The sequence below is a fragment of the Candoia aspera genome, chromosome 5 (genome assembly GCF_035149785.1).
Source record: "Candoia aspera isolate rCanAsp1 chromosome 5, rCanAsp1.hap2, whole genome shotgun sequence".
Classification (NCBI taxonomy): Eukaryota; Metazoa; Chordata; class Lepidosauria; order Squamata; family Boidae; genus Candoia; species Candoia aspera.
Window position 1 is genome coordinate 1,628,238 of NC_086157.1, and position 26,590 is coordinate 1,654,827.

The window sequence follows — 26,590 nt, forward strand, 5'->3', positions numbered from 1 at the left end:
TCACAAAATTAAACCTTTGACCTTCTCTAGAGTTAAGTCGCCTTTGATTAGATAAAATAACAATTTGTAGCCCACCTTGTGGTTGTTCTAAAATGAATAATGCAGTAGAGTGAAAGACGAATAAGAGCCTATTGCTTTAGAAGACATGGCTGCTTAGAAAGACAACAGTGTTAATTAAATTGTTTTGATTCGGGATGTGCATCTCAAAGACCTCAGAAAATGCATTCCTTGTTTGGTGGCAAGTCTATATCGTATCACTGAATGTTGAGAAAACTTCACATTCATTTCATTTTGGGTAGCATCTCATGATTGCACATGGCAACGTTACCCAAAAGTAATTCTAATTGATTTTAGTGAAATTTACTTCCACTGTGTATATAACTTATGAGTGAAGCCTATTACCCTTATTCTGTTCATTTATTGAGAATTGAATCCTCTACATTCAGTGATTTATGATGAAGAATAGGTGGATAGAAAGATATCCCACAAGACAAAAGAATTAACTATATGTTGGCTATTCTCAGAACAAGGCACATGAAACATACATGTGAAACCTGGGGTTACCTGGGGTTAAGTGGGAAATTATTCCCCTTCCATATTCTCCATAATTGTATTTATTTTCTATCCCACCTTTATTATTTTTATAAATAACTCAGGGCAGCAAACATGCCTAATACTCCTTCCTCCTATTTGCCCCACAACAACAACCCTGTGAGGTGAGTTGGGCTGGGCTGGGAGAGAGACTGGCCCAAGGTCACCCAGTCGGCTTTCATGCCTAAGGCAGGACTAGAACTCACAGACTCCTGGTTTCTAGCCCAGCGCCTTAACCACTAGACCAAACTGGCTGTCTTTACTTGCTCTATCTGCAAATGTAAAAAATCAGGATATTATAAGTATTAACCGAGTGATCAAGACTTTACTTTAAAAGCTGATATAATCTGAGAGAAGTGCAGCTACTGGTGTCACTGGGTTGGATCCAGGTTTAATCATGTTTCAAATAGACATAGTGAAAAGAAAATGGGACAAGTCAGCTATAAGGAATTTAAATCTCATTGATTTTCATGGGATGCCCTTAGGTTGACCAAGCTGGCACTGAATTTGCTGTTTTGCCTTTTTTTCCTTTCCTTTTTTTTTTGGAAAAAAATGGAAAAAGGAAAGGAAAGAGAAAAAAAGAAATGGGCAGAGTATTATCATTATAAGGATCGTTTTTCTTGAATAGTATATTGAGCACAGAGCGAACAGATTTAGGGGCTGCTTAAATTCTAGTTCATATCTCATTCTCTTGGTAGGAGCAAATGAAACATACATTTACCTAAAATTAAATGGGCCAGTCACTGTTTCTCAGCCCTCAGTTGACTGAGTTGACTCAATGGACAATAACAATAATAATGTGGTCATGAATTTAAGGCGGTCCCTTGAAACACAGACCGAAACCAGTGCAATTGTTAGCTTTTCTAGCTGGTCAACCTAGAATTGGGTATCCCAGCTGACATACTGTAAGTTCTGCTGATGCTCTGCCAAATAAGTGTGTGAGAATGTGTATCCTTATCTTTGTGTCCATACTTATACGTGCCAGAAGATCAGATAAATTTATGGTAATTGATTAATAATTAATTAATTAATGATTAATAAATTAATAATTGCAGTAAGTACCCCATTTATAAAATGTAAAGTAGAAATCTACCTATTTTTTAAAATAATTTTGTAAATTCCTTTAAGAGCAGACAAATTCTTACTTGACATCAAAGGTGATCTCCATCGAAGACATTGGCAGTGTAAGCTAAAGGATAGGTAAATTTGGGGGAATGTACAATAATAGAAACATTTTTCAAATGAGTTTTATTTTGTATTACCCAACAAAATATTCAAAATTCACATTATCTCTTCTGCTGGCATATACTGTATCTTTTTAAATTTTGTTGGCATATCTCTTCTTAAATTTTGTAAATTTGAGTGTCGGTAAAACATATGATGAAGAAAATCACTTTGTTGTGTTATGGGAAGGAGAAGATTGGTTGAGGCCTCATTCAGTGTGTGTTCAGTTGGTTGTCAGGATCTGGCTGAAGTCCTGACCTGACCTAGGTTGAAGTCTTGAAGGTTGTTGAATTGAGTTATAATTCAAGTTCACTTCAGCTCTTACAAGACCCCTTAAAAAGACTTTTCTGCATGAGTCCATAGGAACTGTCAGTGGAAGGGAAAATTCCTTCAGAACCACAATTACTGAGCAGGATTTTACTTTTTGATGTTTTGCTTTGTGAATAGAATTGTGGGACAAGATTAATTGCACACACTGAGAGCTTTCCATGAAGAGCTGTGTGTGATAACATTAAACTTCTAAGTCTGTCACATGGGGGAAAGCTGTTAGGTTTAATGCATAAATGTAATGTGTAAAATGCCTAAGCTAATTTTTTTTTAATTCCTTTACTAACGATCTTTATTGAAGAAAAACACATGCACTCCCAATATTTTATTCGTCCTTCAGTTGTGGTGGTAGCAATTTTGTATTCCTTCTCCTTGCTAATCTTCTGGTTCCACAGAAGTAAACAATAGATTTCATAAATTAAAAATATGTGCTTCAGAACATGCATCTAAAGATAAAAAACAAGGCTGTAAACATTTATGACTGAAACAAACTAGATTGTTCAAATATTGCCATGATGCATCCTGTATAGCAATATGGCAGCGATATCAGTTAGAATGCAAACAAGGTTTTAAATGATGCGCCCCTTCATTTCAGCTGGAGAATCTACTTTGCACCATCTGCCTATCAGATGGTTAGGAACCAGGGCTGCGTATTAATGCCACATGTTCGATTTTTTCCTCCCTCTTGTAATGGTTAGATTCATATTGCTAATGGCTGTGCAGAAGCACTGTCGATGAAATTTGTGTGACGCTGGAGTGATGAGATATTTATAAAGTGGCTTGTCTCACTGAATAATCAGCAGGAAAAATGCTAGACATAAACAGATTATCAATTTCGGAATATTAATGGTAACTGCAATAGGGCGGCTTTTTTCGCTGTTATTTACATCCTTCTCTCTTTCTCTCCTCCCACACCAATACCACTCGAACTAATTAAAAAAAAAAAGATACTCCAAATTCCTTTTGCAAATGACTTTTTCCAGTCAAATTCTTAATGCAATTTGCTGGTTGCTGTGATCAAATTGTAACTATACGGTGATATCTAGACGTTGCCTTCCCCTTTCTCTCTTGAAAGGCGTTCCATGTAGTCATGCCGGCCACATGACCAGGGAAGTGTCTACGGACAAACGCCGGCTCTTCGGCTTTGAAACGGAGATGAGCACCACCCCCTAGAGTCGGACATGACTGGACTTAATGTCAAGGGAAACCTTTACCTTTTACCTCTTGTTATGATATTGCACACTACTGCTATACAGTATCTCCACTTTCTGGATTTTGCAAATTATTGTTTTCAGCTATGTTACTACCGTAGCCTGCACCAACCTGATCCTTTTCTTGGCTAGGCTGACTGGGAGCTGGGCATTCTGGACATTGTAATGCTCATACACCAGAAGGGAACCTTATTTTTTTTTTAAAAAAAAGTTCAGTCTTCATGCTGACAAATCAGGTCTCAGAGAAAGGTAGAATTCTGTGTTGGGACAGAATATCCATCATCGTTTCTGTTCTGGGATTCTGACCAAGCAGTACTTATTATCGGCATTCGTAAGATGTCCCTTAGAACAAACTCTCTGGATTCCATTTCTGAAATAGGAATTTCCGTCTGTGCCCCAAGCTGTATAAGTAGATCTGCCCCAATCTATAAGTAGATTTCAGGACCTCCCAGGCAAGGGTCACATTGTTCTGGACATCAGTAAGCTTGGACATTACTCTCGATCTAGACCACTATATCCAAGAGTAATGTGGAATTCAACCCTTCATATCTCAGGATTTTTGGGTTTTCTGGGTTTGTGAGTTGTAAGGGTTTTGTTCATGTTTTAAAATTATGTGAAGGGTTACACTACAGTTCTTACGTATTTCAGTTTTCCTGATTTCCAGCAGTTGGGAAAGAAGGATGATCTGGTTTCAGGTGGCCCATCACAGTCTTTAAGGTTGGAATGAAGCATAAGAGAGAAGGCAAAACAACAGGCACAGCCTGAGTAAATGGACTACCTCATGCAGGACATGGGTTAAAACAAATCCTTTCCCCACATTCCTTGGTTTAGCCTAGGAGGTATGTCTTCTTTTGAATATGGAACTCAGAACCGTGTCTACCGCTTGACAGATTAAAAACACAAGGGCCCAAATCCAGATTTAATCCTAGAGAATATCAGAGATAACTAATGTAGTTTAACATAACTGAAGATGACCAACTTTCGTCCCCACGATTTCAACTGGTTGACTCAGAGTAGGGCTAAATAGGATTTAAGCTAATGAAACTAAAAACACAAGGGGGCAATTTTACAAACCTTACTTGGCTACATGAGCCTTGAGAAGTTGGCTGTCATTTTCAGCTGATGGTTTTTCCTCCCTCCTTTTTTGCAAACTCATTTGTTCCTTGTGAACTTGAATCCTGGGAGAGGGTAACTTCAAAGGGACAGTGGACAGACGTCGTGATTTCATGGCTGTTATTCCTTTTTCGTTGTAGGTCTGACAGCTGCGGCAGCAGCCGCAGCCGCAGCTACAAACGCTGCCATCGCGGAGGCAATGAAGGTTAAAAAAATTAAATTAGAAGCAATGTCAAACTATCATGCCAATAATAACCAGCACGCAGCAGAGTCTGAAAACGGGGACCTAAATTCTACCGTGGGTAAGTTTCTGATCTAAAGGAGAATTTTAACAAAGATTCTGGCCTCTAGGAAGGCAGGAGAAAATACAGCTTTATTTTTTCATTTTTGTTTTGCTTCAAGCCTGTTTTTTTTAAAAGCACTGTCATTTTCCAGGGTTTTTTTTGCAGAAGTACAAGCTCTAAATATAAAATCTGAAAATGCACTGTTCAGTAAAGCTGTCAAATCAGAAAATCCGTCTGTCCTGTGGAAATAGTCAACAGCCCACCATTCCCAGGGTAGCGCTTCAAAAAACTCTTTGGATTCACTGTTCTTGTTAACTTGCTGAATTAAACTGGAGCAATAAAAAATAGGATTCAGGTTTGTTTGTAGAAAGCAAAGCACTTCAGCCCTGCCTTTCTAAATCCAAAAGGAAGAAGGTTTATCATTGTAAGCCGCCCAGAGTCACTTGCTGAGATGGGTGGCTATAGAAATTGAAGAAAGAAAGAAAGAAAGAAAGAAAGAAAGAAAGAAAGAAAAAGAAAGAAAGAAAGAAAGGAGTTTCAAAATAGTGCTATTTTGGTTTTATGGATGCCTAGAAGTATCTTCTTTTTCCCTCTCCCGTGTTAAATGTTTGGAACTTCTGACAACACTTTCTGTCTCATAAGATGAGGGGTTCACAAAACGTGGTTTATCTGTGTAGCCAATTTCTTTTTCTTAAATATTCTTGGAATGACCAAAGCCTTTAAGGGCATTTCATTATAAAGGCTGCTTTCTGTTCTCTGAGATAAATTAATGAGTGAGCTGAAAGCTGAATTTGAGTTTTGTTAATGGCTGTTCGTGGCAGAGGTAGCATAGACGTAAACCAGACATGACAATCTAATATATACTTTTTCTATTCTGCAAATTTTTGAGGTTATTCTTAAGGATGACAGCTTGACAACTTTTTTGTTCTGGTTCTCCCTGTACATATTTATTATTTAACTCCTACCCAAGAACAAAGGGAACAAATATGCCCATGTCAGCAGATTTCAAGCAATTTTTCCCTCTTTGTGGTTAATGTTTCAGCCATAGAAAATGCTACAGGTTTACTGAGCAAAAACTGCCATGACCATACCTGGCCTCAAAGATGGGTAAAGAAACAAGGACAAGCAACAACAGTCCCAAATATGATTTAAACATGAGGGAAAAGGAAAGGAGGAAAACCCAAGATCTTTAGTTCAACTGTCTTTAATCAACTGAGAAGTGAAAAGTGGTGAAGCACATCTCCTGTTCGTCTAACTTAGGGAACAAAAACAGTTCCTTAAAACATACATTTTGCAGGGCTGTTAGAGAGTATTTGGATGCTATTCAGAGATAAGAAAGATAATATTAAGAACAGTAGTTTTGGTTATCAATAAAGTGTTTTATCCTTTGTGGGACAAGGAAGGAACCTTGGAAATAGGTATGTGATGCATGTGGGTGTTGCTGGGTATGTGTAGGAGTCAAAAGAGGTGCTCTGCCCCATGGGGAAGCGGAAGTGAAATAGCTTTGCGAAGGCTTGGCATTGGCTTCATAGGCAGCTGCTGGCTGTCTTGTGGGTGGGAAAAGGTGTGGCCGCTTCGCTTCGCCAGGAGAAAAAAATATAGACAGCAGCCACAGCGGCTTAGTAGGCTAAAGAAGAGGGGCTTTTTTAGGCACTGGTGAGCTTGGCTAAGTATGTCTTTGGCAAAATTTGTGCAGCCTCGTGGTAAACCCCATGTTGAGTTTCATGGAACTGGCACTGTTCTAAGGGTTCTAGCCCAGGTGCCACCTTGCAGTCTTGGTACAAAATTGCAGCAAAAGTAGAAATGTCTGAAATCTCACAAGGTTTCTTCTTGAGCAAGATCACCAACATGAAATGGCTAAAATTGTACAATAGAAAGGTCTTGTCAGTTTTCAGCCTTGTTAAATGAGATCTCATGGGATGTCACTGCTCTTATCCAAGGTTTCACCATCCTGCAAAGTTTCAGTGACTTTTGGAAGGAAGGCAAAACTCTGGTGTCTCTGCTCCTCGTTTATCAGATTCCATTCTTAATTAAGAAATGGGTTTGACAGAGATCCTACTTGACTTAAAAGGATAAAACTGAATGAGCATAGAATGATATCTTTTTTGGTGGTGGATGGAGGGAATCAGACAGTCTCCTATACTTACCTACCAAAAACTAAATTGAATTCAGTGGAATTTACTTCCGGGACAGGTATAAACCTATTGTTCCTTCATCCCTACCTGGAGGGTAGTTTTTAGTGGCTATTTATGTAAACATTATTTTTCAAGAAAGGAAACTTCCATTCTAGCTTCTCAATTCATCAGGGGGTATCACTTAGTTGACCTTGGCTGGCCTTCAGGAAGTGAAGCAGGGTTCGTTCTGGTTAGTATTTGGATGGGAGACTATCAAGACATTCCAGTGTGGTAGACTGGAGTGGGAAGTTGCAAAGAGCACCTCAGAAAAAATCAATGGCAAACCTCTTTCATAATTTGGCCAAGAAAACAACATAGTAATCACCAGGAATAGAGCACAACTTGAAGGAGACTTTATGTTTCCTGTCTTCATGTTTTAAACTTCTCAAAGCCCATTCACTCTACATACTTAAACAACATAATTGTTTCTATTAGACTGTCTTGTATTATTTTATATTTCTTTGCAACTTATGTAGTGAGGACATTCCTATAAGCATGATATGGCTGTCCTCATTCCTCCAGAAGTCCTGAGAATAATTTCTAATAATGGACCTCACTCTGTCAGTATTTGACTATGGAACTCTGAGTTACTCTTATCATTGTGAGCATCTGTCTGTAACTCCATAAACAAATGTGTATTTTCCCAAGACGGTGGGGCAGCTGCAGAAGGCAGCTGGGCAATCCCAGGAAAGGATTTGACTGCTTTAAGGAGCTCCCACAGATGCTGTGTGAATGCCCCTCTGTGTCCCCAAACTCCTTTTTTTTTTTTTTTGCCTTAGCATCTGAAGTCTTGCCAACCCCACTATGCAACCAGTAATGGGGACCTAAACGAATATCATGCATGTAAACCAATTCTGGTTCAATGCCAGGAAAAAATCTCCTTATAGTAAGTTCAGTTCAACAGTGGAACGCGTTCATATGGAAACTGGAAGCCAGTTGTTGTTGAAGTCCATCTTTCCTTAAGGAAGACTACATGAAGGGTGGAACTGGAGTGGTGAAATAATTGTGGGTCTAGAAACATACCAAAACCCTTTATACTTCTGACATCTCTCTTCTTTGTCAGTAACACAACAGGCTGAAGGGAAGGGGTTTTTCTAGAGGTCCGAACTGAAGGCTTGCATAGAAGTTCTGAAATTAAAGAGATTAAAACACTCTATCATTCAGCCATAAGTTGGAACGGTAATGGAAATAAAATTCTGTTAGGAGAGTACAGGAGTGCCCTTCAACATTCCTTCTCTCTCTGTTTCTGAAGACACTTTAGGAACATGAAACCTGTTATAGATGAAATTCTTCTAGACATTTACAGTGTTTGATGAAGGTTGGATGAAATTTGGACCAAGTAAAGCAGTTTAAAAAATGATACTTCTGAGACCAGGAAGTCTGGATAGTGACATATTTAGGAAGAGGAGATAGAGACTTAATTATATTTTGGGCTGTTTCAAATTAATCATTCAGGGTTCATAATTGTCAGCTTCTACTGTTTTGGGCTTCTTTGCATGTTCACCTGCTCCATGCTGTGTGATTTTTCAACACTTTTGATGAACTTCTGATATTAACATCTTTGCATTGCAGGGAGAACATTGAGAAGGTCACCAGTGAACATCTATGGCTGAGGGTGGATTTAAACCTGCTTCCCCCCATCCTTTGTGAAACATTTTAACCACTGCACTATCCTGGCTCTGTGTTGTGTTGAATAGCAATGCATTATATTTGTTATCTCTTAATATAGGTACTCTAAAAATAATAGAAACGTTGATCTAAATGGGGTAATTGACAATAATAACTGATCATTTATTACTCCCTTAATGCATGGAGAGTTCTGCACTCAGGAAAAGTAGAATATATGACTGTAATACTTGCTCTCTCCTTTCCACAATTCATCGGATTCTTCTTAGTTTAATATTTATTTGCTAAGATGAGATGCTCGTCTACATGGTGATAAACAGTCTGGTCCTGGCATCTGAAGGTGACCTGTCATTTCATATGGACAAATCTCCTGCTTACTGAAATGTACAAAATAAATCATTAAAGCAGGCAGGTGCTCATTCCCAGTTTTAAATCACCATAGATTTATGATTTGAATTAATGCTTCATTTGGTCATAGAAATAGTTGCAGAGACAGATGATATGCAGTGGTAGCTTCCATACTGTAGCCTTCTTTATATTGATTACTGAGATGTCTCTGCAATCTCTTGTTTATATCAGGCACGGTCTTGTGACAGCTTGGCTGATACCAGCAGCACTGCAGATAAGAAGGAAAAATGTCCGGGATTCTTTTTAGTGGCAACTTCTCACAGAGCATGGAGTAGAGATAAATTATTTTAGCTCAGTTGTTTAAAGTACAGCCTACCCAAGGCAGCAGTGGAAACTCTTGTATGCATAAGAGCTTAGTCCTGAGATACCTTGTTTAAAACAAAAGTTGGCCCCATTGAATAAAGATCCCCTTTAAATTTGCAATAAAGGGTTTGATATCTGCAATGAACCGTTCAGTGTAGAGGCACGATTTCTTTAGTTCTGTGTCTTAATTTAAAATGAGTTGAGGGCCAAGTAAGTGCATCACCATTCTACTTTGCAGGACACATTATCCCCACAGGCATGTGCATACAACCGCTTTGTTTCAATAGTTTTGGACCAGCAAAGTTTAGTTCACGCATGGACCTGCGTAGGCAGGCCTAGGAAAACCTTCAGAACCTCCATCTTGAGCCTTCTAGAGGATATGGCTTTCTCAGAGCTTCTTTGCCCTAAGAACTTGGCCTTTTTGATTAGCAAGCACAGCCCTTACAGAGATTCATTCCTTTAAATTGCTGTGAAAATGGATAATTTTCTGCCCCTGAAGACAGTGGCCTGTGCATCTGGGTCATTATAAAGTGAAGGCAATGGGATTCCTTGAAAGAAAGTGAATATGCATCATTTTCTCTTCTAGGATACTTCAGAGAGGCCTGTCAGTTTATTCTCCTTTGTAGGAATTGATATTCCACCCTCAGGGAGGAGATATTATGCTAATCACAGCCAATATCTAAGAGTGCAATTGCCTTTAAGAGCACTAAAGAAACAAGAAAGAGAGCTGTTAGACAAAGAACGGGTCAGGAAACTTTAGTAGGAATTTTTCCAGCTCTCTATCACTGCAGTATTCTCAGTAAAGAATCTATTTCCATAATATACTTTCTGAAAATAGTAGTGTTGAACTTGATATTGCTTTCCTCTGAGTACTTCTGAATGGATGAATATTATTTTCAGTATGACCCTCTTCACTAAGGGGAAGGCTTGCCCACCATTGTTATTGAAGTTTATGACTCATTATGATTTGATAGTCAGAATTTTGGGTACATCACAAAGTTGTCTGGAATAAAACATGGTATTAAGGTGACTAAGGCATTAAAAAAGAAGTATTAACCCCCCCCCCCAAAAAAAAACATTCTATAACATATGTTAAACCAGCTTAAGAACCTATGGTAACACAGCCATGGTTGGGGTCGTCTGTATTGAACAGAAAATTTGTAAGACCAGTTTAAGTTTCATAATTTAGAACCACCACTGAGAAAATCCTGACCTAACTGATCTTACCAGTAAATATATGAAGCTGATATTAATGAGGAACAAGATCCTACAGGTCAGTGTGACAAGGGTGCTTTCCATTTGGCATGGAGATACTTGAGGATGCACTCCACTGAGTACTTATTGAGTTCTGATTTCCTATTAACTAATTAGATTCTATCTTTTAAACCATCTTCAAGGCAGCCCTAGATTTTACACATTACAGTAGTCAAGTTTAAATACTACACAGGAACCATTCGGGTTTAAAGGGAAGTGCACATTTAAGGCACCCAACCTGAAATGTGGACTTGAATGGCTTGAGTACATTCCAACAAAGTCATCTGAAGGGAACCCCCAAGAAAGGTATTTGGGCCACGTCTTAAGTCTCATCTTGCCAGAAAAATACAATTGTCAGTTTGATATATGTGGCCACTGGAAGATTCTGTAAAACATGTGGGGTTGGGGATTGTCTTCTTGCCCTTTAAATCCTGTTGTAACTCATGTATCAGGCCAACTAAGACTATTTCTGTCACAGTTTCAGACCAGAATCTAGACTGGATTAGATCCAAAAAATCAGTTTTCTCCCAGATTACCTTAACTAGAGACACCACCATCTTTTTCAACAGCCATGTCACAAAGGGAAGGATGAAGCCTGGATTACTGTCCAAGTTCTTTGAGTTCAGGAACACCACACTTCTGGGAGGGGACATTCCCTCCCTCCATGGTCCAAATCCCGAACAGCCCTGGCAGCTTGTAATCCCCTCATGAACTCCACACAACTTGTTCACGTCCTCAGGGTGAAAACTTTCCAGTGTCACATGATCAGATAGTGAATCCCAGCTAAATGTGTTCTGTTTCCCTTAAAACAATGACATTAGTGCAACTAAAGACGATTTTATCCAAAGAGTGCAAAGTTGATGGATGAAACTGCAGCATTGGGCAATATTTGTGTACAGACATAGTGAGCGATGCCATGACGTAGGGGACAGTGGTTTGGGTTTTTAAAAATATGTTTTAGGGAAAGGTTCTGTCTCTCTGTGAGCCTGTCTAAAGACCTCACAGATCTTTTTTTTTTTCCTTTTCTGCTGGAACCAGCATAAAAATCACACCGCTGATGGTCAGTGATTTGTTACTAAATTTCCATGGCATGCCCTGGGGGACTGTCTGAGACACAAAAAGGGTTTTGTGAACTAGATGCAGACTGATTGTTGATCGCTTCCCTGTGGAGAATGCCCTATTTCAAATGCCTCTGCTGGCTGTCTTTGTACTAGTGACAGAGATATAGGATTTCTCTTTTGTTGTCAACACTACAGAGTAAGTGTGCAGATGGATTCTTACCTCTCCTCAAACTGCTCACAGCAAGGCTTCTGCCATCTGTGCTTCGGGCATTGACCCCTCCTTCATTGCCCTCAGTTGCCCAGAAGACCACGGGGCCCTCTAAGCCCTACAATTTTGTTAAGGCCATTTGGGAGTGATGGCATAGATGACATGCTTCCTTCCACCACTCTGTGCAGGTACTATGGTCCTGTTAGGATTGTTGGCTAGGACTGCAGGAAAATCATTGCAAAAAATTGAGAAAACTCTCTGGATGCATCTCCTTTCTGGTATGGAAGAGTGTGATGCAATCTCATTATTTCAGGTCCAATGTGTGCAGATATTGATCTGTCTTGTGACACTGAAGTTATTGTTGGTTCTTCTCCTCTAGGCACAGACCATCTTCAACAGAGCACCAATCCAAATGCAAGGTGCTTCTTGGATTGGACTATGTAGAGAGTAAGGAAGATGACCTTGGTGAAGATAGGCAAGATCTGTGGCCAAAGTGACTAGGGGAAAAACGTATCTTAATTCCTGGTCTGGTCTACCTGGTGGGGTTGACAGACTATTACTGTTTGAGATAGACTCATATTTATCATGACAGCCATAAATCTTGAGCTAATTGAGGCAAGGAAGCCCCCCGTGGATGCTAAACCTCACCAGGCTTCATGCCTGTGATTCTTAAGTTCCTGTGCAAAGACTTCACTTTTGGGGATCTCTCTATGAATGCTGTTCAGCACCATCCCTGATATTTAATCTTCAAGAGTATATCTTTGAACTCTTTGCCCCTAGCAAACATTATAGTTTCTCCTTCCAAAGGCCTGCAGAACACTTAAGTCTACTTAAACAAGGCATTTTGTGAATACTGTAATATCAAAAGCAGTTTACTTTGGGGAAAAAAAATGGTTGAAAATGAAACAAGGACATTTGAAAGAGGTATCGCCAATTGCTGTGGCATGGGGCTTATCTATGTTCCTGCTCTAGCCATTAATGTCAGAAAAATACTGTGAAAACATTCTAAACCATTCTCTAAGGATCTGAGAAGAACTTTTGCCATTACCTAATGGGTGAACTACATATCTTGTAAACAATGATCAACAATAGTAAATTACTTGAAGGTCGGAAATGAGTTCATTTATAATATGATCTCAAAACAGATGTTCCAGAAACAAATGTAATTGTTTGAACAGCAATTATACTTTTTAAAAACTCTTGCTATTATTTCTTGAAGGAAATGAAGCAATCACAAAGACTTTAGTGTTCTCTTTTTCTAAACACAGTTAGGAAATGTAATATTGACTTAGAATAGTGCATAACAACCACAAGATGTGTTGAAAACAGAAGGCGCTTTTGACACACTAGACTTCCTTTTATCTGCACAAATTTACAGCATTCCCAAAAGTTAGAGCTGTGTTTATGATAAGTCCAGATCTGTTGCCTGAGATACACACACACACACAAACACGCAGACACACAGAATTAAAAAAAAATACATTTGCTGTTTCTTGCTTTTTAGAAGAGCAACAGGACCATTCAATAGAAAAGGGTTTCCTCAAATGAGCCCCCTCCAGAAAGAGAACTGTATGAAATGCAATCATTTCATTTCTCCCATTTTGTGGGCCTGTTTTAGAAGGAAGAATTAATTTTATGGCTCCAGGAAAGGAAAAGGGAAAAAAACAAAAAAGAAGTCTTGAGTCCTTGAGAAAGCAGAGGGAACACATGCTGGCCAGGAACTCAGCTCCGCAATTGCACATCTGAATCTCTTCCCTGGCAATGTTAATGAACCTCAAATCCTCTCTATAATTAGATGAGGGAATTGCTTATATTTTCAAACAGATGATGCTGCCGTAATGAAACGATTGACAGGGAATTTAAGATTGTCTACAGTAGTCATTTGGTTCGGGCGTCCCCTCTCCCGCCTTCTCCTGAAGTTTAGAAAGAAGATGAGCTGTAGACTCAGGTCCTGGGAGAGGCAGCAATTTACGCCGAATGCTATGACAGGTGTCGTCTCACCGAGAGGAGAGAAGACGGGAGAGGGGAGAAGGATGGGCAAATGCACCCCTGGTTTTTTTTGGGGGGGGAGAAGGTGTCCTGTGCTTCTCCTGCCTCGGTTCTTTAAAAGGGGCCGAGACTCCAGAGATGGATCCGGATTGAGTGCACAGCTGTAACTGCTGATGAGCTAATTGCTCCTTATCGCTCAGACCCATTCATCTTCATTTTTTACCAATTACTGAGAATTATCTGTGTTCTCAGTTGGATATGAGAGTTAATCCTTTTTGGTTAAGCTGCAGTACTGTGAGCAGATTCCAAATTGGAGGGTGAAAAAGCCGGAGCACGCTCTTTCTGAAAGTCTCTATTCAGTGGTGGCGTTGCTACTTCATGAGATTTCTGTTGTGTTTTACAAATTATAATTCTCCACCTTTCTCCTGTATGGGGCTCTTTCCTTTCTCAAATGAAACCATGTTTTCTGTCCCTGTTTTGTACAGATTTCATAATTAAAAATAACAGCCTGTGCCCAATTCAAACGTCAGGAAATCAATACGTTCCAAGACAAATTAATTAGATGTAATATACTTGTGTCTCTCCTTGGGCTAAAGAACTTTGAACAGAAGAATAATACAAAACTCATAACAAGTTGCTTCAGACATTTAACCTGAATTTGGCAAGTATTCAGGGTCTTTTTATTAGCCATGTTAAGATCGGTGACTAAAACTGCTATGACTGAGTCATTATAAAAGCACTATACTAAGAACTACAGAGAATATATTTTGTGTTAAGCATACAGTTGTCCTGTTGAACACACAGATTCATACATTTTCCCTGGGAAAGCCTGTTCTGTTCAGCCATTAACCTGAAAAATCAGACTTTAGGAAAAAAAAATGTACTGTAAATTCAAGCTTATTAAGTAGTTAGGAGAGAGTGTTTACATCCTCTTGGTTCTTTCAGATTTCAGGAATTGGTTCCTTTGTTTTGTTTTTCACTGTTGAGAACTTGAAGACAGCCAGTTTGATGTAATAGTCTTAGCAGCAATTAGCAAATTTATAAAATGGGGAAAAAATTACATTAAAGAACAGTGTTTAAAAATAAGGGGAGATACTTCCCCACTTTTACATTGAACTTATAGGGTTAGTAGTATTCATTACAAATAAAATTGTAACTGTTGAAAACCTGAGTTCATTATAGACAAAATTAGAAAGGACTATTAGTGCTTCCTAAGAAATAAACTAGTATTAGGAAGGTTAGATCTATGTAATAAATATGATTCAAGATATATTTATGAAGTACAGCAGCTATTTATTATGCTTATTTGTTGTAGACCCCAGCCTGTTGGTGTAATATGTAATTTCTTTTTTTAATCAATGTATGTTTAATTCTACTGTTTTGAAGAGCTTTGCTTTGGTTCTGGGTATAAGCACAATTACCCTAACAGTTTTAGTAACGTGTTTATTTTTAGCATGCTGTGACATTGTGTGTTGGCTGACTGTATTCCATTGCTAAAACAGACTAAAGAATTGTGTGGTTTTTCTCCACCAATGTAGGGAAGGAAGTATTTTGAAATAACTAAATACCAAAACATAGTAAACTTCTGTTTCATGAAAATGACAAGTGGAATTCTCTTGCAGGCAGGCCACATAAAAGCAATTTCACTTCTGAAAAGTTCATGTTGAAAGACAGCTGTTAAAAATGCCATTCCTTTTGATACCATTCAGTTTGCTGGGCTGTATGTGGCTGTATGTGCCTTCCTTACTGCTTGAATGTGGTGTGTTGCAGAAGCACAGTGTTTCAACCAAATCCTGTTTTATGAAATGCTATTTTAATTTTATTAGCCATGCAAGCTGGGCATGCTATCCTGAAATAAAAAGAGCAAATCTTTGATGCCAATGCTTCTGCTCCTCTCAGCCCTCACCAACTGATAACAGGGGCTACCCAAATCAGTAGGGGTGCATAGGCCTGCTCTTCTTCAAGGGAGCTTGCTGGCATGTGTCAGTCTTCCTCCACCTATGAGATTACAGTATATTCCAGGCACAAGAGACTAAGTAGAAGCCAATCAGACTTCAGAAATGTCAGTATCCAGAGGGGCAGTGTTTCAGTTCCTCAGAGGTCCAGTCTCCAACCTCAAGATGGTTGTCCTTGAGCATGGGTTTTGTAAAACGGATTCCATCCCAGAACAGGAGATCTAGAGGGCTTTAGATACGTGGGCACTATTTCTCAAGGGTTCAACGGCGGGCAAGGTTTTTCCTCATGCTGTATGGGTCAGTCAGCTCATCAGTGAAAGAATGCCTGTATCACATATAGCGACTATGTGATAAAACAGCCTTATCTTCATTGACTGAAATTTATACCCTCCTATCCCTCTAACCTTTCCACTGTCCCTACCCTGAACAATGGATTCATATGCTGTAGTCATTCTCTCTCAGAGAAAGACGTTTTATAAACAAGGGACAAACAGCTGATCTTCAAAGGCAGGGAATGGGTAGCCACATGGTTGGTGACTGCAGGATTCAAACCTCAGGACTAATACAATTCCCGAGTATCTTCAGATGGAAAACTTCTTGAATGTATGACTGTCTAATTCTCTGCAATAATTCTGCCTACCTAACTTTCTTGGGAATGTGGAACAGTGTCATGCGCTGCCTCCCCCTGAATAACAATCAGACACTGGTTTGCGAATCAGGCTCTGGTTTATTGCAGGGCAGGTACAGCGTTGGTAGAAAAAAGCTGAGAGTGACAGGAGCGCGCCGGTGCGGGGTTTAAATACCCCGCGCCGGTCAGCGCCCCCTCGCTCACGGTCACGTCACCCCCCTTTGTCCCATGCGTTGCCCTGCCGGTGGGTGAGGGTTTCCGGGATCGCCCATCGGCAGGTTTCCATTCTTCTGCTGATTGCTTTCAGCTGGGCGATCCCCGTTGTATTGCCGCTGATGGTTTGGGTGGCTCCGTGATTCCTTTGGCTATTGTTTGTTGGCCGTTAGTCGTTGTAGGTTGATGGCTACTTAACTTGTACCCCTTCACCTATTTCCTTGTCATTGTCATGAGTGCCATTGCGCTGATGACTTTAGCTCAACGGCACTCATGACATACTGCCCCCTTTCCGAATAGTGTTCTCCCTCGGGTTTCTGGGTTTTCCTCGTGGAGCTGTCAAAACGCCACATTTTTTTTTTTTTTTTTTTTTCAAAGTTCCCGCCGGAGTAGTTGTCGCCCCTCCCTTTGCTCCTCCCTCTACCACGTGCCTTCCCAGGGTGTGTCCATGGTGCGCATGCTCGGGTTCTAACCTGGCGTGCGCATGCTCCAACCACACCCTGTTTGTTTGGCTCAGTTCGGCGAGGCGAGAGGCGTGGCTGGTCGGGTGCTGCTCAGCTCCAGGTAGGGCCCTTCTTTTCTTATTTAGAGTGCGTCGCCTTTGTTGTGTCTCCTGGGCGTTGCCCCCAGGTTGCCCTGTTGACTTGCTTGCCACTCCCCCGCGGCCAGGGGGCGGGGGGAGGGTGCTGGCGATCGTTTGTCACCACCCCGTGGGCCCGGGGCGGGGGGAGTGAGTCCCGGGGGGGGGAAGGTCCACCCAAGTCGCGGGCTTGGGGGGGGCCCTTTCCCTTGGGGCACGGGAGGTGGGGGGAGGCCTGCGGGGGGGGGGTTTGGTTTTGCTGACCTTGGTTGCGGTTTGTCGGGGTATGCCCGGTGAAATGCTCTGGTCAGGTCAGGCGCGTTAACGTTGAGCGCCGCCACCCATTCCGGGTGGGGGAAGTGTTTCCACCTGACCAGATAGTGTAGAGTTCCTCGTTGCTTGCGGGAGTCGAGGATGTCCCTTATCTCGAAGTGGTGTTGCCCGTCGATCATAAGTGGTGCGGGCTGTGGCGTGCTTGGGTGCCATCGGGAGGTGGTTGCCGGTTTTAGGAGGCTGGTGTGGAACACCGGGTGGAGCCTCCGGAGGTTGTGTGGCAGGTCCAGGCGTATTGCTACCGGGTTCACTATTTGCGTGACTCGGAACGGCCCGATGTACTTAGGCCCCAGTTTTTTCGAGGGTTGGGTTGACTTTAGGAACTTGGTGGAGAGATAGGCCATATCCCCCGCCTGGAACGTCGGTTGTTGGCGCCGGTGCTTGTCGGCCTGCTCTTTGTAAGCAGCCTGTGCCTCCTTCAGCGCCGCCGTGATTACTGGCCATGCTTCCGCGATCTTCCGTCCCCAGTCGCTGGCGTCCACCTGTGGTTCCGGGGGTTGAGGTAGCTCCGGTATGGGGACGAAGTCGCGCCCCGAGACTACTTCGAACGGAGTTTTCCCCGTGCTCGTGTGGACGGCGTTGTTGTATGCGACTTCGGCGAACGGGAGCAGTTCGGCCCAGTCGTCTTGGTGGTAGTTCGTATATGATCGTATAAATTGCTCTAAGGTGGCATTAAGAACCTCAGTGGCTCCGTCCGTCTGCGGATGCCAAGCCGTAGATAGGGCCTGTTGGGTCCCCGTCAGCTTCAGGAAGGCCCGCCAGAATTTGGAGGTGAACTGTGTGCCCCTGTCGGTCACCACACGTGCGGGACATCCGTGTAGCCTGTACACGTGGATGAGGAAGAGTTTGGCTAGTTGTTGTGAGGATGGGACCGACGTGCAGGGGATGAAGTGGGCCTGCTTTGAGAAGTAGTCCTTCACCACCCAAATGGCCGTTTTCTTCTGGCTGGGTGGGAGGTCCACTATAAAATCCATAGAGATTTCCTCCCATGGGCGGGAGGGTTCTGCCACCCGTTGCAATAGCCCCGCGGGTTTGCCTGGTGCCCGTTTGGCCCTAGCGCACGTTGGGCAGGACGCCACGTAGGTTTTTACGTCTCGCCTGAGCGCGGGCCACCAGAATTGGCGCCGTGTTAGGTGTAGGGTCTTGAGGAACCCAAAGTGTCCCGCTTGCTTGGCGTCGTGTGACCTATGCAAGATCGCCTGGCGCTGCGAGTCCGGGACGTAGATTCTGCCTTCCCCCCATGCCAGGTCTTGCGCCATCGTTACCCTGTCGGGGTTCGCCAGGAACCAGGGGTCGGTTTTGAGGGCGGCGGCGAGGTCCGTGCGCATTCCCCCTGGTAGTTGCGGTTGGCTTCTTTCCGTCGCCGGTTGTCCCGCCGTCGGCTGCGCCGTAGCGTCGAGCTGCCTCCGTGCGCCGCTTCGGGTGGTCACGGCCATCCCCAGTTGCGAGGCGGATAGGACCGTCCCAATGGTGTCTGGGGCGGGCTCTTCGTCTTGGGGCAGTTGGGAGAGGGCGTCGGCCAGGAAGTTCTTCTTGCCCGGCATGAACTTCAGCTGGAAATCAAAGCGGCTGAAGAATTGGGCCCATCGGACCTGTTTTGGGCTAAGGCGTCTAGGCGTTCGTAGGGCCTCGAGGTTCCGGTGGTCCGTCCAGACCTCGAATGGTTGGGTGGCTCCCTCGAGTAGGTGTCGCCATGTCTCTAGTGCCGATTTCACCGCGAAGGCTTCTTTCTCCCAGACGTGCCATCGCCTCTCTGTCTCGGAGAACTTCCTTGACAGGTAGGCGCATGGTTTCAGGAGCCCCGTGGAGTCTTTCTGTAGTAGGATGGCTCCCAGGGAGAAGTCTGAGGCGTCGGCTTGGACCACGAACGGCCGTTCTGGGTCCGGGTGCGCGAGGATTGGCTCCGTAGTGAACAGCGCTTTCAGCTTGTCGAATGCGGTCTGGCACGCGGGAGTCCAATTCAGCACTGTGCCTGGGTTCTTGGCGCGTCGGGTGTCCCCCACCCCTTTGGTTTTGAGGAGGTCCGTTAAGGGGAGGGCTATCTCAGCGAACCCCCGGGCGAAAGACCTGTAGAAATTCGCGAATCCCAGGAAGCTCTGTAGTTGCCGTCTGTTGCGGGGCCGCTCCCAGTTTAGCACCGCTTCGACTTTTGCAGGGTCCATTTCGATGCCGTCCCCGGAGATTCGATACCCCAAATAGTCTAGGCGCTCTTTGTGAAACTCGCACTTTGTAGGCTTCGCATAGAGCTGCGCCCTTCTGAGCTTGTCGAGGACTTGCCTGACTAAGGTTACGTGTTCCTCGTGTGTTTTTGTGTAAATAAGGACGTCGTCGATGTAGACCAGGACCCCTTTAAACAGATGTTCATGCAGTACCTCATTGATGAGCTGCATGAACACCCCAGGGGCCCCCGCGAGTCCGAAGGGCAGTACCTTGTACTGGAAAGCGCCTAGGGGGCAGTTAAACGCCGTCTTCCATTCGTCCCCCTCCCTGATTCGGATGCGATAGTACGCCTCGCGAAGGTCCAATTTGGAAAAGACTTTGCCCGTGGACAGGTGGGCGAGCATGTCCTTCACCAGGGGTAAGGGGTATTTGTTGGACAGGGAAGCCGCGTTTAGGCCCCGGTAGTCGGTACAGAGCCGTAGGGTCCCGTCTTTCTTCTCCCGGAATAAGACGGGGGCTCCGACCGGTGAGCATGCTGGCTCTATGAATCCCCTGTCTAGGTTTTTATCGATGAACTCCCGGAGGGTTGCCATCTCCTTCGGGGTCATCGAATAGATTTTTGGTCGAGGTAAGGGGACGTCGGGCAGTAGGTCGATCCGGCAATCCGTCTTGCGGTGGGGGGGTAGTTGGTCAGCCTCTGCCTCTCCGAAGACCTCGGAGAAGTCGGCGTATTGTTCTGGTAGGTCTGCTGGGTTAGCGGCGTTGTCTTGTGTGGTCGCCTCCGCTCGTCCTACCGTGGGGTTGCTTTTGCCGGCTGGAACTGGTGCTCGATACTCGCCGTCGCCGAATGTGAAGGTACGGGTCGCCCAGTTGATCCGCGGGTTGTTTTTCGCGAGCCATGGCATCCCCAGGACTGCAATGGGCCGTCCGATGTGCGTGACTACGAACGATGTGCGCTCAGTGTGAGCGCCCATTTGCAGGGTGACCGGCTCGGTTTGTAGCGTGGCTGGTTTCCCTCCCGCTGTAGAGCCGTCCAGCTGGTGGAATGCCAGCGGCGTGGGGAGGGGGAAGCAGCGGAGGTCGAGTTTGGCGACTAGGTCGGGGTGGATGAGGTTTTTTGAGCACCCCGAGTCCACTAGTGCCGCGGCCGTGGTGGCTCCGTTTCCGGTGGAGAGTTGAATTGCTGCCAATATTACGGAGCTTTTGTCGTTTCGTTGAGGTGGTCCGCGTTGCTGTCCCACCGCCTGCCTCGCCACGCGTCTCAGAGCAGGCGGGGAGCATTTCCCGCCGGCTGGTCGGGGTCGGGATTGTCCTCTTCCCCCCAGTAAGCGTCCCAGCTCTCTTTCGGTGTCGCTGTGGCCACGGTCATTCGGCGGTGAGGCGGCGGCCCCGGGTTGGGTGGTTTGGGGCTAACTTTCGGGGTGGGCTTGGGCGCGCTGGTCGGCGGTCGGTTGGCGAAGCAATCCGCCGTCTTGTGCCCTAATTTGCCACACCTCCCGCAGGGCTCCCGGTTGAACTTCTTTTTAGGGTATATGGGGCCGGCCATCCCCCCGTGTGGTGCGGGTACCTTTTTCCCGGCATCGTTTGTGTCTTCCGTGGTTGTCATGAGGAAGGTGCGGTGCGCGTGTTCGGCTTTCCCCGCGAGGTGGATCCACCCGTGTAACGTTTCTGGGTCGTCGCGGTAGAGGGCCCATTGGAGAACGTCGCGGTTGAGCCCCCTTTTGAAGATTTCCAGCAGGGTGGTCTCGGACCAGTCGCTGACCTTCCCCGCGAGGGCTTTGAACTCCAGGGCGTAGTCAGGGACCGTGCGGGTGCCCTGTTTAAGTCTTTGGAGTGCGCTTTTCGCCCGCACTTTGGCTAGGGGGTCTTCGAAGTAGTCTTTCATCTCTTTGATGAAAGCAGGGAAGGTGGCGAGGGCGGGGGAGCTGGACTCGTACAGTTGGACGTACCAGTCCGCCGCCCTGTCTTGGAGTTTGATCGCCACGGCGGCGATCTTGTCGGCCTCGGAGTCATAGGAGTGTCCGTGCCTCCCCATGAACTCCCTAGCGTTGGTCACAAAAAACGAGAGTTTTGTGGGGGTCCCATCGAAGAAGATGGGAAAGTCCTTTGGGGCCCGGGCGTTTTGTGCGGCCCCGCCTCTCGCTTCTCGGGGTGTGGTGTCGGCCGCCTGTGCCGTCTGCTGGCCCTCCGCTGGCCCGTGTGGGTTCGATGCTTCGCTCGGGGTGTGGGCTTGTGCGGGGACGTCGTTGGGTGGCGCGGGGGGCATAAGCGCCTGGAGCATGGTCCGGAGTTCCGTCAGCTGAGCCCGCATGGCCGCGAGTTCAGCTCGTGCCTCCTCGTCCACAGCCCGCGCCGCCGCTGGGGCCGGTTCCGTTGGCGCGTCCTCGGGGGTGGGTTGCCGGCGGGGTTCATCGTCCCTCTGCCGCGGGTCCGCTTCCTCCGCCGTCTGATGGGTGTCTCCGTCGTCCTCCTCCGTGTCGAGCGCCGTGGGGCTGTCGCTCCACGCCCGTTGCTGGGGTGCGATGTGGGGCGCGGGGTCCTCCGCTGGTTTCGGAAGTCGTGCTGCTCCCTCCCGCGGTCGGGTTGCCTCCGTCGCCATCTCCCCTTGGGGTTGGAGCTGAGGCTCGGGTCGGGTTGGGTGGGCGTCCATGGCTCCGGGAGTCCGCGGTGCCTCTGGCCTTGGTTGGTCCTCCTCTGTCTCTTGCCGCGCGGCTCGCCCTCCTTGCCCGCGCCGTTCCGGCCTCATCTTGCTGGTCTTCTCGCCGTCTACTCCTCCCGCGGCTCGTTGTCGTCCGGTGGGGCTCGGCGAGGCTGAGTTTATCACTCTCAGCTTTATGTCATGCGCTGCCTCCCCCTGAATAACAATCAGACACTGGTTTGCGAATCAGGCTCTGGTTTATTGCAGGGCAGGTACAGCGTTGGTAGAAAAAAGCTGAGAGTGACAGGAGCGCGCCGGTGCGGGGTTTAAATACCCCGCGCCGGTCAGCGCCCCCTCGCTCACGGTCACGTCACCCCCCTTTGTCCCATGCGTTGCCCTGCCGGTGGGTGAGGGTTTCCGGGATCGCCCATCGGCAGGTTTCCATTCTTCTGCTGATTGCTTTCAGCTGGGCGATCCCCGTTGTATTGCCGCTGATGGTTTGGGTGGCTCCGTGATTCCTTTGGCTATTGTTTGTTGGCCGTTAGTCGTTGTAGGTTGATGGCTACTTAACTTGTACCCCTTCACCTATTTCCTTGTCATTGTCATGAGTGCCATTGCGCTGATGACTTTAGCTCAACGGCACTCATGACAAACAGGGGGAGAATCTAATTGACGTACCTGATATGAAACTTTGACAGAAACTCCCTGGGTGACTTTGTGTCAGTCACTTACTGTCTTAGCCTAGCCTACATCACAGGGACTTAGAGTTCCTAGAATAGATCAAATCAATAATAACTTCCTTTGAGACTGGCATGTGAAGGAAGACAGGCAATGTCTATTTGTCCCCAGTTGTTCTGTTTTTCTAGCTTCTTTACTGCTTTTTCATAGATTTGTGTTCTTCTCCCCATGAAGTTCTCCCTAGTTGGCCTCCTCAGGGCAGGATGATATCTTAGAAGCCAGTCTGGTGACAGCTGAAGGAAGGAGGAATTACCCCAGTTTGAATATCTGGGAAATGATGTTTGAACAGTCACACTTTCTGTGTCCCTCAAGGAAATATGGCTGCTCAGTAAACCTTGGTGGTAGCTGAGATGAAGAAGGTTCACCTCAACTGGAACAACTGGGAACTGGATAAGAGGCTGATCAGTACAGAGGTTATTGATAGCTGCACAGCTGGATCAGTTAGGCAGGTTTGGTTTGATAGGTGGCAAATTTGATTTAAAATAATGAGTGAAACCAGGATAAAAATAAAATGAGTACAATTAAGATTATTCTTTTTGCTAAATATGTATTCATACGTTTAAATGATCTCCATCCCCCTCACATTATTTAAACAACTGAAGAAGCCTGGAGCAAAAATGATCCTGCTGACATCACCAGTTTGTGTCTGACCATGATCTGCAAGAGCTGAAGATGCTTGGCCCAACCTTGGTTGATCCATGGAACAGAAGTCATAAAGGTTGATATTTATGCTGTCAGGACTTAATTTATTCCTACATTCTGTTGGAAAAAAGGAGAGTACTGTTGTTCTTATTATTCCTGCAGCCCAAATACTCAGCATTTTAAAGTACTTAACTTGCCAATGAACCATCGGGGAAGGTGGGGGTGGGGATGCCAATGTAAGGGCAAAAGGGCCTGATGCTGAGAACTTCAGGAAATGAGGGAGTACCAAAGGCTGAATTTGGTCAACGTATGCTGATGGCTTGATGGGTGACTGTTGATGCCACAAGCTATTGTACTCCTGTAGCAATGGGTTTGATCATCCCTTCTTCACAGCTCCTTCTCAGTGTGGAAAGATGGCAACAGCTGAGCTCTTCTCCTTGTATTTCTCAGTTTGAGGGCAAAAAGTCACCCCCTCCCTAGTTGGTTTTGATATATGGGGGTAAAGTACATATAAAGGGCTGGACTCTTTTCTCTCTGGCTGGAGAGAGGCTTGGAAGGGAGAAATTTTCCTAAGTGACTGGTAGAGAAAGAGATTCCAGGAGTTGACAGGAAGAGATTGTGCTGTTAGTTTTGCTGGAAAGAATCACCAAGATACAAGTTGGACCTTGGAATCTGGTAATGAAGAAAGCCCATGATGATGATGATGATGATGATAATAAAATACAGACTGTACATATCTTATTATGGTTTCTGTTTTTTGCAGAAGCCAGCCTTTAGCGCAACGTACTGTACATAGTAAAGAATCACTGTTTTAGTTGCAGGGCTTGTAACATCTTTGTATAAAAATTAGATTTCGTTAGGAGCTTATTTTTTAAAAAGAGCAACTCATTATAATTGAATATTTTTCATTTAAAAGCCCCAAATTTAAATAAAGAACGATTTTTAAAAAGCTACTTTTTGTTGTTTGAATCCAGTGGGTCTGCTTTGCACCCAGAGGGCAATGAATAGATAAATAATTTCTATTCAGGGCTGCGTTCTTGCAAGCACTTGCTAAAGAGTACGAGAATGCCCGTTGTCCTTCTTTAAGGATCTCGAGATCAGACTTGAGTCCTATTTCATGGGTCTTCACAACGTGCATGGACGAGAAGATTGGCAGGGGACACTTGTTGGCAGTGGATCTCCCTGAGGAATCACTGTTGGTGACCTGTGCCAGGTTGTTTTGCACTCAGTGGGGATGGGGTAAGGGGTGCAAGCAAGTGTTTTCAAACTCTCTAAGACTCGGATCCAAAAAGAGTAATGGAGCGCCTCATTTTGCAGACACCAGGCCCACAGGCAGTCCCTTAACCTGCCATTTTTAAAAGGCCTTGATGAGTAAAGGCACCTTGTGTGCTGGGAACTGGGCACCACGTTGGCAGCAGTGATGGAGAAATCAGTGATGGCTGGAAGAGCAAACGGGGGAAGCCAAGGCTTCGAGTGAGGCTTTCCTGAGCAGCAGGCTTTAATGGAAAGACAGACCTTCCATTTATTCAGTGCTGAGAGAACTGCTTGTTTGATAATGGCTAGGCATGTTGTTATTAAAACAGTGCGTGCAGTTCATTTTCAACAGTTTTGAATTAGAGTCTGCGCTAATGAAACGGATACGGTTTCTTTCACAAAGGGCAGATCCGCTAGTTAATGTAGCTGCTGCAGAGCCTCGTGGGCAGTGCCCTGAGCCTCTGTTTGTGCATTGCAGCGTGCGAGGCAGAGAGTGCTGATTTTCAGGGGTCCTGCTGGTGAAAGGTAATGGTATGATTACATCTTTATCTCAAAACCAGGACTGTGCCGTAAACGATCCCTGTTTCCTCCAAGCCTCTTCCCCTTTCGCCTTTTGTCCCTTGGTGGCACAAAAGACTTGTCACTTAGAAAATCTTTTCCCCCCCAATATTATTATTCCTCCAAGTCACTTTAGCCTCGCAAACGAAACGTTATTATTTAAAGTCTGTCCGATCAGCATGGAGCGCTCCTAATAGCAAGTGCATTAGAAGTGAAGTGCCTCTCAGCTCGCGATATGGATCGGCTCAGTCACACGCTGTACCAGCTGTCATCCCGGGCACACTGCTGTGATTTAATTAGTCTGTTTATGTCCTTTCTAATAATATTTCTGTCTCTATGAAAGGGCAAAGGCGGCCAGCTTCTCCTCTCACTCTGGGTTCCGCGCACAGAGGAATGCGGCCCTTGTCCGCTCTGCTGAGATGTAAGATCAAATCATCGTTCCTCTCCTTTCAGACTGCTGATAAATTGTTCAGCCAAGAACTGGACTTACTGCCTTGTGGCCCCTGGCAGGGAAAGTTAATCTGCCCTGCCCACAGGAGTGAGCTTTGGGCACAGGGCACACTTTGGTTCTACTCAGAAGATCAGTCCTGGTGGGGAGAAATAGTTGAGTGATGCCTTCATTGGCCACTCTAATTCTTATTTTATCCCACTATTAGAAGACAAAACTCATTCTTTCTGCCTCCTCCTTCCCTCCTCCTCCTCCTCCCTCTTCCCCCAAAGAAGTGCAGTAGAATTTAAAGTGTGAAAAAAACAGGAGCCAACCTCATACCATATACATATACATACATAGCCTTGACACAACTCCCTTTAGCAATGTTACGATTCCACAAGATTTAAGATAGCTACAGATTGTGACTCCAGATCTTTGAATTTGTATTGGAAAACTTCAAATCTAGTATTCTTAAAATGGGAGAAAAATAAAGAAGCCCTATGGTTCAAAAATAGTGCATACAGTATAAGAGAGGGGGAGAGCGTTAAAGCAAACAAGCTATAGAAAAAGTATAAAGATAAGGGAATTTGACTGAGGGTGAAAAGGAAGCTTACATACACTGATTTTTTAAAAAAAAATAAAAATCAGTTTGGAGTCAGGGTTGACTTGTGGTGACTTACATGGATGC

General features: G+C 44.9%; 1 protein-coding gene across 5 annotated transcripts in view; it reads left to right on the top strand.

Moving 5' to 3' along the window:
* The window catches only part of DACH1 (dachshund family transcription factor 1), a 304,668-nt gene that overhangs the window by 144,310 nt on the left and 133,768 nt on the right, over nt 1–26,590 (top strand). For all 5 annotated transcript variants that reach the window (XM_063304540.1, XM_063304541.1, XM_063304536.1 and 2 more), the window contains exon 3: nt 4,607–4,768. In XM_063304540.1, coding sequence (XP_063160610.1) covers nt 4,607–4,768 — 162 coding nt within the window. The remainder of the gene's footprint in view (nt 1–4,606; nt 4,769–26,590) is intronic.